Source organism: Hyperolius riggenbachi, chromosome 12 (assembly GCF_040937935.1).
Source record: "Hyperolius riggenbachi isolate aHypRig1 chromosome 12, aHypRig1.pri, whole genome shotgun sequence".
Lineage (NCBI taxonomy): Eukaryota > Metazoa > Chordata > Amphibia > Anura > Hyperoliidae > Hyperolius > Hyperolius riggenbachi.
In genome coordinates this window covers 175,112,296-175,126,564 of record NC_090657.1, presented here as the reverse complement: position 1 = coordinate 175,126,564, position 14,269 = coordinate 175,112,296, and the positions used below count along the sequence as shown (strand labels likewise).

The following is a 14,269-nucleotide window of genomic DNA, read 5'->3' as shown; positions in this document are numbered from 1 at the left end:
TCAATAGATTGGAAATTTGTTCCTAGTGTGTGTGGTAAACATCAGATTCCTGTCAAATTCCACCTGGCAGGCAGGTACCTTAAGACTCATACACATGGGCAAGGACTGTTGGGATATGGAGGCTGCCATATTTATTTCCTTTTAAGCAATACCAGTTGCCTGGCCGGCAGCCCTGCTGATCCTCTGCCTCTAATACTTTTAGCCATAGCCCCTGAACAAGCATGCAGCAGATCAGGTGTTGCTGACATTAATGTCAGATCTGACAAGATAAGCTGCATGCTTGTTCCTGGTGTGATTCAAATGGCCCATACTCACGGGCTACAATTGTCGCCGCAACACGCGGCCAAAACACTATTGCAGCTAAATAGACCACCAGGGCTGCCAAGCAACTGGTATTACCTGGAAATAAATATGGCAGCCTCAACATCCCTCCCGTTACAGTTATCCTTTAGGCCTCTTTCACAGTGCGACGTTAAAATCGCACGTTAGAAAATTTTATAACGCAGACTAACGCACAGCAATACTAAGTCTGTGCAACATTCATAGTGTACACGTTGCGTTTGTGTAACATGTAGCAGTATTAGACAGTGCTGCATGTTCTGTGTTATACACGTTATTAGCTGCGTTAGACTGTTTGCACATGCTCAGTAATGACCTGGAAGCATACTTTTCATTGCCTGTATGCGACGATAACAGGGCATAGAGTTGCGTTGTGAAATTTTTGGGACTTTGCGTTGTTAGTTTGCATTGCGACTTTAATGCTGCATTAAAATGCAACGTCCCACTGTGAAAGTACCCTTAATCCAGCGTTTATATGTGTACTGCTTTTCCGTGCAAGCGCAGAAATAATTAGAATCCCATTGTCCATATCTACTCAGTTTGTACATAGACATGCAACTAATCTTAAAAAAATTTTAAAAAATATAATGCCGTGCTTTAATTTGACGAGAAAGAAGGGTTGGCATCTGTCTCAAGTCCCCAAAACAATCAGCCAATAGTTGAACAGTGGAGTGGAACTGGCCTCATTCTTTTTAAATAGCCCCTTTCCATTCCAGAAGGCTTTGAGGGACAGACCGGTTTGCTCTGGTTGATCAGGCCTGTACAGACAGACTGCAAGCTCTTCAGCCACCCAGGAGGAGGGGAATGTGCTGATCTCTGCAGTCTGCGCTGGTGACAGTGACAATGGTCTCACCAGACCGGCGCAAGCTAGTTTGGTGGTTGCTGAGACTCCTACAGCGCACAGAAATAATCCCCCCTCCCCCGCCATGGGCGGCTTACTACCTGACCTGTTATGTAACCGGGAATAGCATGAGTCTGCTTATTGCTGAGCAGTTAGTCACCCGGCAACCCACGTTGTGCCAGTGGTAACTGGCCAACCCCCCCCCCCCCCCCCCCCCCCCCAGCAAGTGGTAACTGCCACCACCCTCCCCCTCCTACCTGCTGTACAATTAGAAAGCAATGACTAAACACAACAGTGTGATATACCCCCTCCCCCGATAATACATAAGCATCTCAGCAACAGAACAGATAATGAAAGGGGCTCATTTTGGTGGTAAACCTCAAGTGGAAAATGTACATTAAACTCTGGCTTGTCCCTAAAACCTACAGTTAAGTTAATTGGCTTCCCCCAAAATTGGTCCTAGACTATGCTACATACATAGACTTCTTTATTAATTTAAGTATTTACATAGCGCCAACATATTATGCAGCGCTTTACAGAGTATATTGTCTTGTCGTATGTCTGTATTGTGTAGTGTATATATCATAGTCTAGGGCCAATTTATGGGGGAAGCCAATTAACTTATCTGTATGTTTTTGGGTTGTGGGAGGAAACCGTAGTGCCCGGAGGAAACCCACACAGACATGGGGGGAAACATACAAACTCCTTGCAGATGTTGTCCTGGCTGGGATTTGCACCGAGGACCCAGTGCTGGAAGGCAAGAGCACTAACCTCTACGCCACCGTGCTGCTCGTAAGACTATGGGAGGGATTAGATTGTGAGCTCCTCCGAGGGACAGTTATGTGACAAGACAGAATACTCTGCACAGAGCTGGGGAAGATGTCACTGGTATATAAATGTTAAATAATATAATTTGTGCCTAAATTGATGGGAATGTAAAAATGTTCACTGTATTGTACAAATGGCTCATAAAAAGACCCTAAAGCCTCGTACACACCTTCAATCATGGTTGGCCAATCACTGACCCACTTTACCACATAAATGTAGTACAAGGGTGTACACAATCTGCTCATAATATTCGATATCTGATGACCCTCCAACTACATGGAGATGAAATTGGTTAATCACAATTGAAAGTGAATACCTGGCTTTAGCGACCTTTTCCACTAGCAAATGCAATCGTGCTGCAATGTGATCGCGTTTCCTTCCATTTCCACTACCACAATTTTGCCGACATGCCAATCGCAGTGCTGTAGTGATCTGCAAAACGTGAGGGAGCCGAATTTCGAATTTAAATGCACCTTGTGGAAAAGGGCCCTAAAAAGGGGGTACATTTAAAAACGCCATGAGGAAAAATGGGTGCGAGATATTACCGATCTCCTAGTATAGCCTATCTCAACCAACTTGCACACTAACCTTCCCCCATCTATACTTTAACTACTTCCATACCAGCAGTCTCTGCTCCCCACCAGACTGCTAGCATGGTAAAATGGCGCTTGCTGAGGAGTCCCCGCCAGTCACGCCGTTCTGTCCCCGCCGCAGGTTCCTCTCTCTGCCGTCCCTGTGACCGCAGAGCTGTGCGCCGGTCAGGAGCCGCTTTCATTGGCTCCTGACCCTGTCAATCAATTTAAGCCAATGGGATTGGCTTACAGTGATGACAGGGTCAGGAGCCAATGAAAAATGCGCCTGACTAGCTCAAATAGCTCTGCCGTCATATAGACGGCAGGGCGAGTGATCTGCGGTGGAGAGACAGCAGCGGGAACAGCAAAACCACGTGGCGATGAGTGTTGAAATCTACGTACCGTCAGATCCATGCAGCCAAATGCAGGACGCAGATTTCGACTGCGTCGATCCGGAACTGGTTAAAGGACAACTGAAGCGAGCGGTTGATCATAGAGGCTGCCATATGTATTTCTTTTTAAGCAATACCAGTTGCCTGGCACTGCAGCCCTGCTGATCCTCTGCCTCTAATACTTTTAGCCATAGCCCCTGAACAAGCATGCAGCAGATCAGTTGTTCCTGACATAATTGTCAGATCTGGCAAGATTAGCTACATGCTTGTTTCTAGTGTGATTCAGACACTACTGCAGCCAAACAGATCAGCAGGACGGCCAGGAAACTGGTATTGTTTAAAAGGAAATAAATATGGCAGCCTCCATATATCTTTCACCTCGGGTTCCCTTTAAAATGATGAGGATTATGTGTACAGACCATCATGCTTAGCTAGAAATGATCCCCACACCATTTAGACATATTTCATCTAGTCATAATTTCAGCGTGAAATCGTAATGCAAAATTTCGGGGTAAAAAAACATAATTTTGTTCATGGCCATAATAAATAAGCATAATTTCGCAAACGAGTCAAAAGGATTTTTCAAAAAGACCTTGTCTTTGAGAAAGTCTACTTTAAATGTTTTTTAAACTCAGAAAAATGACGGTTTAAAAACCATTTTTCTCAGAATATTGATGGTTCTCTTTGATCGACAAATTTTTTTTTTTTTTTTTTTTTTTGGGGGGGGGGGGGGGGGGGGGAAATAGGGTAAAATCGATCGCATTAGTTGAATGATGTGTGTGTGTGGTTCTGAATTGCATACAATTTGTATGCTAACCAAGAAGAGTAGCCAGCCTCTTGGTGAGTATCACTTTTGCCTGCTACACTCTTCCTATGTGGGTTGCAGGTTTGTTCGGCCTCCCACAGACACATAGCAGAGTTCTTCCAGGCTTGTGGCCAGTTCTGGGGTGACTGAATTTCAGACACATTTTTCCACAAACAAGAAATACTTTTTCCTCGAAGTGCTGTTGCAGAGTACAGTACATACAAACCTACTTCAAGATTGTTTTTCATCCAATCATTCATGACTGTTTAAGGTGATAGTCTACATTAGCATGTGTAAAGATGTCCCACAATAACACACATCCCTTACAACCGATGTCTTCCATTGATTTTTCTCAAGGATCTTGGTCTGCGGTGTGATCACTACTTCCTGTGGCACAGACCCCCTGAGCTGCAGGCATTGATCTTCTCAGGGGACTCGGTCTGCAGTGGGATGACTACTTCCTGTGGCACAGACCCTCTGAGCAGCAGGCATCGATCTTCACACCTCAGACCGAGTGCCCTGAGAAGATCGATGCCTGTTCAGGGGGTCTGTGCCACAGGAAGTAGTGATCTCAGGGCACTCGGTCTGAGTTGTGATCACTACTTCCAGTGGCACAGACCCCCTGAGCTGCAGCCATTGATCTTCGCAGGGGACTCGGTCTGAGTGATCACTACTTCCTGTAGCACAGACCCCCTGAGCTGCAGGCATCGGTTTTATTGGTCACGCCTCCATTTATAAAGCCTCACATTTGTTGTTGTTTTTGTTTTTTTTTAGTTGCAGAAGCCTTCTTGGAAATAAGATAACCTTTCAAATGTGGGCATTCCTTTTAATAATCAATCTGAGCATTGATGCTTAACTGCAGAAACTGATAAAATCACCATTTCTTGATCTGATCACAAATCGGCCCAGCCTAGCCATGCTGGAACTGGGAGTGACCAGAGCTCTCCCTAGTTCTCCTGTCCCCATCTCTTTAGTACTGAGTGACCCACTAATATAATATAATCTGCACTGCTTAACCTACTAATGTAATTGTATATAATTTGACACCGAGGGTTTGAGACTCAGGTGCTGAGACGTTTGCACAAGACACATTGCACTCAAAGGCAGGGTAGATATCTTTTACTGTGAAGCATGAAAGAACAAAAATCTGGGTCATGCTGGAGGAGAGCTACAGAAATCTGCATCAAATGTCAGGATTAAGAATGAGAGGCATTTCTAATAGCAGCCCACTAGATTCTAAATCCCACTACATGGAAAGCTAATACCATCCTATTTCTGGGACAATAAATATCAGCGCACACAGAAGGCACTTTAAATATAAACGGCAGTGTCTTATTTCTGCGCCTGTCAGACAGCCCTGCACTCACTGACCTCTCCCTGCAAAGCCTGAACCAACTCTACCTCTACCAGTGTAAACAGGACACTCCCAGCCTGCAAGGGTACAAGAGACAATAAAACCGCTGACACTGCTTCCAGTATATACATTCACTGAGCAATCACTTCCCAACACTATACTAATTCTGGGTAGGGTCTCCCATTATTAGGAACACTATACTAATACTGGGCAGAGCCTCCCTTTTTATTAGGAACACTATACTAATACTGGGCAGAGCCTCCCTTTTTATTAGGAACACTATACTAATACTGGGCAGAGCCTCCCTTTTTATTAGGAACACTATACTAATACTGGGTAGGGCCTCCCTTTATTAGGAACACTATACTAATACTGGGTAGGGCCTCCCTTTATTAGGAACACTATACTAATACTGGGTAGGGCCTCCCTTTATTAGGAACACTATACTAATACTGGGTAGGGCCTCCCTTTATTAGGAACAACAGAGTAACCAAGCAGCTCAGGGTGACCCAAACTACTAGGAATGTATAGGGGGATGAAAGGAACCAAAAAGCCCTCCCACTAAAAAAGCAAAGCTTGGTGTAATTGCCTTCTTAAAACAGAAGGAAATTTGCAATAATTCAGTTATAAATGAACATTTGTGGTTACCCACAATGCACACCTACTAAATATGCAAATTATCCCATTCCGCCCTTGTTAAAGAGAACCCGAGGTGGGTTTGAAGAATATTATCTGCATACAGAGGCTGGATCTGCCTATACAGCCCAGCCTCTGTTGCTATCCCAAACCCCCCTAAGCTCCCCCTGCACTCTGCAATCCCTCATAAATAACAGCCACGCTGCTGACAAACAGCTTGTCAGAGCTGGCTGTGTTTATCTCTATAGTGTCAGTCTGCTGCTCTTCCTGCCTCCTGCAGAACTCCAGTCCCCGCCTGCATCCCTTCCCTCCCTGCTGATTGGAGGGAAGGGACGGGGGCAGGGAGCAGAGCTCTGCAGGAGGCGGGGGAGCAGCCGAGACTGACACTACAGATGTCAACACAGCCCACTGTGATTTATGTCTGATTGCAGAGTGCAGGGGGACCTTAGTGGGGTTTGGGATAGCAACAGAGGCTGGGCTGTATAGGCAGATCCAGCCTCTGTATGCAGATAACATTCTTTAAACACACCTCGGGTTCTCTTTAAGCCAAGCAAGCATCCAGAACCGCTGGTTTATAGCAAGCCTATAGCTTTAAGTTTTACACAGCCATACCAAACCCACATGTAGACAGCCTGTTTCGGACTTTTGGTCCTCATCAGTACATGGCAGGGATTGATAAGGCTGTATAGACCAAGCCCTATTTCATACAGCCTTATCAATCCCTGCCATGTACTGATGAGGACCAAAAGTCCGAAACAGGCTGTCTACATGTGGGTGTGGTATGGCTGTGTAAAACTTAAAGCTATGGGCTTGCTATAAACCAGCGGTTCTGGATGCTTGCTTGGCTTAAAGTGAACCTTAAGTGAGAAAAAAAAATTGAGTTTTACTCACCTGGGGCTTACCTCAGCCCCCTGCAGCTGATCGGTGCCCACGACGAGTCGCTCTGATGCTCCGGGTCCCGCTGGCGGCCACTTCCGGTTTCGCCGTCAGGACCCGTCAGGCTGGGGAACGCGGCTGATACTACGCGTTCCCAGCCAAAATAGCACCCCTATGCGGCCATATGTCCGCATACGGGTGCCTATGCGGACATATGGCCGCATAGGGGTGCTATTTTGGCTGGGAACGCGTAGTATCAGCCGCGTTCCCCAGCCTGACGGGTCCTGACGGCGAAACCGGAAGTGGCCGCCAGCGGGACCCGGAGCATCAGAGCGACTCGTCGTGGGCACCGATCAGCTGCAGGGGACTGAGGTAAGCCCCAGGTGAGTAAAACTCAATTTTTTTTTTCTCACTCAAGGTTCAAGGACGGAAAGGGATAATTTGCATATTTAGTAGGTGTGCATTGTGGGTAACCACAAATGTTCATTTATAACTGAATTATTGCAAATTTCCTTCTGTTTTAACCACTTGATGACCCACCCTTTACCCCCCCCTTAAGGACCAGCGCTGGTTTGATTGATCTGTGCTGGGTGGGCTCTGCAGCCCCCAGCACAGATCAGGGTGCAGGCAGGGAGATCAGATTGCCCCCCTTTTTTCCCCCCTATGGGGATGATGTGCTGGGGGGGTCTGATCTCTCCTGCCTGCTGTGGGTGGCGGGGGGGGCACCTCAAAGCCCCCCTCCGCGGCGAAATTCCCCCTCCCTCTCCTACCTGCTGCCTCCCCCTGGTGTTCCGGGCTGCACAGGACGCTATCCGTCCTGTGCAGCCAGTGACAGGATGTGGTCTGTCACATGGCGGCGATCCCCGGCCGCTGATTGGCCGGGGATCGCCGATCTGCCTTACGGCGCTGCTGCGCAGCAGCGCCGTACAAATGTAAACAAAGCGGATTATTTCCGCTTGTGTTTACATCTAGCCTGCGAGCCGCCATCGGCGGCCCGCAGGCTATTCATGGAGCCCCCCGCCGTGATTTGACAGGAAGCAGCCGCTCGTACGAGCGGCTGCTTCCTGATTAATTAGGCTGCAGCTGGCGACGCAGTACTGCGTCGCTGGTCCTGCAGCTGCCACTTTGCCGACGCACGTTATGAGTGTGCGGTCGGCAAGTGGTTAAGAAGGCAATTACACCAAGCTTTATTAGGAACACTATACTAATACTGGGTAGGGCCTCTCTTTATTAGGAACACTATACTAATACTGGGTAGGGCCTCTCTTTATTAGGAACACTATACTAATACTGGGTAGGGCCTCTCTTTATTAGGTACACTATACTAATACTGGGTAGGGCCTCTCTTTATTAGGAACACTATACTAATACTGGGTAGGGCCTCTCTTTATTAGGAACACTATACTAATACTGGGCAGGGCGTCTCTTTATTAGGAACACACACTATACTCATACTGGGTAGGGCCTCTTTATTAGGAACACTATACTAATACTGGGTAGGGCCTCTCTTTATTAGGAACACTATACTAATACTGGGTAGAGCCTCTCTTTATTAGGAGCACTATACTAATACTGGGTAGGGTCTCCCATTATTAGGAACACTGTACTAATACTGGGTAGGGCCTCCCTTTATTAGGAGCACTATACTAATACTGGGTAGGGTCTCCCATTATTAGGAACACTATACTAATACTGGGTAGGGCCTCCCTTTATTAGGAGCACTATACTAATACTGGGTAGGGTCTCCCATTATTAGGAACACTGTACTAATACTGGGTAGGGTCTCTCTGTATAAGCAGTGGAACCTGACACAGTGCAATATGTTGAGCTTTCTGAGATGGGTTTTCTGGTTGCCACCTTTTTGTAAAGAGTTACGGTAGCCTTTCTGTCAGTTTAGGCCAATCTTAGACCTCTCATCAGCAAGATGTTTCTGTCTGTAGAACTGCAGCTCACCGGATGCTTTCCATTCCATTCATAGTGAACTCTGTAGATTGTGGTGTGTGATAATCTTAGTGATCAGCACTTACAAAAATATTTAAACCAGCTCGTCTGGCACAGTCATAAGATAGTAGGTATTTGATCTCAACCGTATTTGCATTGCACTGCTGCCACATGATTGATTAGCTGCATGAATAAGTTCATTATGTATATCCTATATGTTGGAGTATCAACATGATTACTGCCTAAACTGCAGTATAGTACAACAACCACAAGATGTCACTGTGCATAGATAATCTCTTTGTTATTGTGATATTCTGTATTCCTCTCTCTGTCCTAAGTACGGTAAGCTGCACTTCCTGATGTTGGTGTATGATCTTTGCATGTTTTGCTTCAGTAAAGAGTTCTAACTTGTTATACTAGATGCCTATCTGCGTGTACAGCACACTCTGCTCTATCAGTATATACTGTACATATTTGTCCTCACCTGTTGATCTTGTAGTGTGCTGGATGTTGCTGACACTGTGTACTGCTCACTTTGCCCTTCTGTCTCTTTCCAGGGTTTACATCTTCTTAAGTACAGAAAGGTTTGAAACATGGCATCCATTCCATCAAGTGGTTCTCTCGTCGCAACTCATGATTACTACCGCAGTGAGTATCTGTAGTGGGGACCAAGGGAACTCAGATGTTAAAAAATTGCCTTCTTTATAGCTTCTGTGTGTTACAATGTATCGCTAATCTCCATGTGGACTAGTAAAGGGGCAACTTGCACCTCTTACCAGTCTACAACTGCACTAAGTGAGCTCATACTGGTCCCCTGCCCTAGTAGTGTAGGAACTAAAGCAAAAGAGCTATAGTCACAAACTTAAACGTGCCCCTAACGCAACGCCTGGTGCTCTTGGATGTGGACGTCAGAGTGAGCCGCGTTGTGCAGCTCACTCTGGCGTCCGTGATGCGTACTCTTGAACGCATGCGGTATCACGTGGTCCCGCCAGCCAATCGCTGCACAGAGCGGCGCTCCAGGAAGTAAACACTGCACATCACACCGTGCAATGAATATTAGTTAGCCATGTGCCTGGCCGAGGAGGAGGAGGGAAGACCTCCTCCTCCAACACCACTGAGCATGTGCAAATAGTCTAACGTGGCTTAGCCGCGCATAACGCACAGCATGCAGCACTTTGAACTTAAGTGCTGCGTTACAATGTAACGCAACGTGAGCACTGTGAACAGCCCATTGATTAATCATTGCTGTGAGTTGGGATGCGTTACAGGCTGCTCTAACGTGCGTGTCTCACTGTGAAAGCAGGCTTAAAGGGAACCTTAACTGAATGGGGGTTAAAAAGTTTCACTTACCTGGGGCTATTACCAGCCCCCTGCAGCAGTCCTGTGCCCTCGGAGCCGCTCTGGAATCCTCCGGTCCCCCGCTGTCACTTAGTTTCGTTTTTGACGACTCACCAGTCGGCCGGCCACCATGCGTATTATTGAACGCATACTCTACTGCAATTAGCGCTGTTGCGGACCGCAACGCGTACAAAAATACGCGTTGTCGCATATCTACGCGTGCGGAATGCGGCAACGCGTATTTTTGTTTGTGTTGCGGTCCGCAACAGCGCTAATTGCGGTATAGAATGCGTCCAATAATACGCATGGCGGCCGGCCGACTGGTGAGTCGTCAAAAACGAAACTAAGTGACAGCGGGTGACCGGAGGATTCCAGAGCGGCTCCGAGGGCACAGGACTGCTGCAGGGGGCTGGTAATAGCCCCAGGTAAGTGAAACTCTTTAACCCCCATTTAGTTAAGGTTCCCTTTAAAGAAAAACATTTCTTTCTTACAGCTGATATAAATCCTGCAATAAGTCTGCAATGTCTACTTCCTGCTTTCATGGAAGCAGACCTGGAGTTAATATCCTAGGTTTACAAATTAGCTGCTATGCTGAGGCAACCAGCAACACAGCTGAGAGATCAAATTATACTTGTGATTAGTCACAGATGCAGGTAATTAGACAAGCTAAACTCTCTAAATACATACAGGGTGCATTTCTTTGTTTTTCTTCTGTCCTGTGCAAGAGTTCAGGTCCACTTTAACTAAGATCAAAACATACATACATACTAATTTTGCCTCAGTCCTCTGGACTATAGCTTTAGAACCCCTCGTCCCCACCCTATTATCTACCTATCCGTCTTTCTACATTTCATATTCCTTTACTATATCCTTCTATTCCAATTTATATCATCTATCTATCTAAATATCTACATAGTGGTTTTCCTATACTACGTTTTTACTTTAACTTTAAAGGACAACTGGAGTGAGAGGAATATGGAGGCTGCCATATTTATTTCCTTTTAAGCAATGCCAGTCGCCTAGCAGCCCTGCTGATCCTCTGCCTCTAATACTTTTAGCCCTAGCCTCTGAACAAGCATGCAGCAAATCAGGTGTTTCTGACATTATTATCGGATCTGACAAGATTAGCTGCATGTTTGTTCCTGGTGTTTTTCAGACACTGCTGCAGCCAAATAGATCAACAAGTCTGCCAGGCAACTGGTATTGTGTAAAAGGAAAGAATATGGCCTTTAAAGTGTTGTCCTTTAGGCCTAGTTCACATTATAAGTCGCTAGTTCAAGCGCTTTCGAAAGTGATTTCCCTTCGCTTTCAGAGATTTAAAGGGGTTCTGTAGGGGTTCCTGAGGAGAAAAACTGCCACTTACCTTGGGCTTCTATCAGCCACCTGCAGTGGTAATGTCCCACGCCGTCCTGCTCCCATCTGCCGTTCCCCGCAGCCGGCACCGGGCTATTATTCGGCTGTCACACAGACGAATAATGCGCGTTGCCGTGCCTCCGCTCGCGTCATCTGAGGCTTACTGCGCAGGCGCAGTACAACGGAGCCTTGTACTGCGCTTGCGCAGTAAGCTTCCGATGACGCAGGCGGAAGCGAGCGGGTGCGCGGCCACTGTAGCGCAGCCGCAGTTGGATCCCATGCCGCTTAGACCGGGGCCGGCGGCGGAGAATAGCAGATGGGAGGAGGACGGCGTGGGACATTACCGCTGCACGGGGCTGATAGAAGCCCAAGGTAAGGGTCTGTTTTTCTTCTCAGGAACCCCCACAGAACCCCTTTAAGCTTTGGTAAGCGCATTTCTAAGCGCTTTTGTCCGGCGATGTAGTTTTTCTTCCTGATGACGCTCAGGAAGTAAACTCTTTGACCTTGGACTGAATAAATACTATGTATGTATTTTTAAAAGCGATGGGCAAAGCGCTTTTTCAAGTGCTTTGCGATTTCCCTATACTTTGTATTAAAGCGCAAAAGCTCAGGAATTGGTGCAGGAGCCGCGTTTGCGATTGGAAAGGAAGCTCGTCGCTCAAGTAAGAACACTCACATTGAGCAACATTGCAGAAGCGCATTTATATATATTTTATATATAATTTTTTTTTTCTTAATCGCCAGCGCTTAAAAAAAACAAACTCTCAGGCCTGGAACCCACTGAAATCCGCAAACGCAAAACGCAACCGCTAGTGTTTTGTCTGAGCGGTTTGCAAGCGGATTCATGCACGTTTTCGGTCGTGTTTTGCAACAGTGTATTTTTTTGCTCAGCGGTTGTGTAGCGTTTTGCGTTTTTATCCTGATTGGTCCTGTGAATTATTTTTAATTTTGTTACAGTGTGCTGAACCGCAAAACGCTAGCAAAACCGCTCAGTTTAGGTTTTGCTGAGCGTTTCTGCTAGCGTTTCAATACTTTACATTGAAGCGCTAACGCTCCCAAAATGCTGCAGGTCCTGCGTTTGCGTTTCTGGGAAACGCAAACGCTCCTGTGGAAGTTGCCCCATCCATTAACATCAGCTGAGCGTTTTGGCAAAATGCTAGCGTATCGCAGCGCTGCCAAAATGCTCAAAAAACCGCTCTTGTGGGTTCCAGCCCTCACAGTGTGAACAAACCCTTAAAATGTTTATATAATTATTTACTGCTGCATTTTTATACTGCTTAAAATAAGGTCTATCAAATGTGCAATATAATGTTAGGTTTCTATCTTGTCAAGTGTCTTTGTGAAAATCTCACGTAAATCTGTACATTTCTGGGCCAGTCCAGTACTGTCCTGTCAGTTTTTTGCATCTGTTTTCTATTAGTTTTACCTGATGGAAATGTACACCTTTTTATAGAAACATAAAAACTGATGCCAACTTTCAAAAACTGACAGGACTGGACATCCTTTTAGGTGTGAACTAAGCCTTACTTCCTGCACAGACAGGAAGTGGAAAAATCTTCTTAAAGTAAATTTTTTTTTTTGCCAGATACTTAGAGAGGGCACCTAGGTAGCTTCACCTGGAGGTGGTAGCGAGAGCTAGCAAATCACCACTGAATAATATACACTGCTTCTGATCAGCTGGTAGTAGCTGGGATTTGCTCATTGCAATTTCTTTGGTGGGGCTAATGATCACATAAGTAGAATGCATTGTTTTTATTGTTAAAACTCAAGAAAGGGACAAATATAAAAGCGGCTAGAGATGGGTCTCCGTCCTCAGGTGTACTGTGGATATAGATTTTACGTTTGTGTACTGTTATGCTTTTGCAATGTATGTTTTGGTCGTCTTTTATCACTTATTAACTTGTGGTTGTGTAACCTGCATGGACTCATCTGCGGTGTTCCCATTGCTGGCTGTAGAGTTCTAGGTCATTATGGAGTCACGTGGTTGATGGGATTGTCTTTGTGTTTTTTTTGTATAGGACGCCTGGGATCCACCTCTAGTAACAGCTCTTGTGGCAGCGTGGACTACTCCGGAGAGGTCATTCCTCACCACCCAGGTGAGTGCCGTGACATTTGGGTGACCTCACGTGGGTCGTGACCTTCCATGGTGGGTGTGCGCCATACTCCTACTGGGGGCGTGCCCTCCTCCTGTTGACATTGACCAGATAATGTGCGACTTGCTCTCGTGTTTACATCAGTACGATAAGAGGAGGAGAACCATTTTGCAACTTGTGTGGTTGAGATTTAATCTTAGTTGCTCGAAAATTACTCCAAACCCAGATCAGACCAGAGGTTCTCAAACATGTCCTCAGGCCCTTTTTAAGAGTCTTGGGCAGATTAATAATTTCTCCTCTCCAACGCCAATTATACATAATAGTCTGAATTATTAGTATCTCATTGACCATTTCAACTACTGAGCTTGTCACCTCCCATAATCCACCCAGCTACTCCCACACAAATGAACTTGCATGGTGGCTGGGGGAGGGAATAATAAAATAACACAATAAAATTCTGAAGGAGGGAAGGAGCCATCCTGAAATCTTCTAGACACTCCTATTTCACTTGTACTCTCTAGTTTAGAAACCATGGCCATAGGGCACAGATGTTCAACTCCAGTCCTCCAAGGCCATATCCATGCCAGTGTTTAAGATGGACTGATAAATGTGTTCTACTTGATGGGCCGGATTTGAACATTTTACTGCCCAAGGCCCACTGTCAACAACCCCGCCGTTAGAGCAATGCACAGGATGGGGGGAGCACAGGACCAGTGCTCCACTGCTCATCCCTGTGGAAGCAAGTCAGCCACAGACTGATGCAGTTTACATGTTTGACAGTTTAACTGCCTAATTGTGCCAGCCCACTTCCCGCCCCTCGCTTCCTGGTGCCCGAGTCCATGGCCTTTGTGGCCTTGCCTAAAACCCAGCCTTTTGAACCACACGTTTCCTGATTCAGTTC

General features: G+C 46.2%; 1 protein-coding gene across 9 annotated transcripts in view; it reads left to right on the top strand.

Annotated features, from left to right (window-relative positions):
• Positions 1-14,269, top strand: part of PPDPF (pancreatic progenitor cell differentiation and proliferation factor) — a 230,667-nt gene that overhangs the window by 213,734 nt on the left and 2,664 nt on the right. For all 9 annotated transcript variants that reach the window (XR_011025342.1, XR_011025348.1, XR_011025341.1 and 6 more), the window contains 2 exons: positions 9,142-9,232; positions 13,294-13,371. Coding sequence is in view for 1 of the 9 variants with exons in the window: in XM_068263703.1 (XP_068119804.1) it covers positions 9,178-9,232; positions 13,294-13,371 (133 nt within the window). In the remaining 8 variants the exon portion in view is untranslated. Of the gene's footprint in view, positions 1-9,141; positions 9,233-13,293; positions 13,372-14,269 lie in introns of those variants that run through there.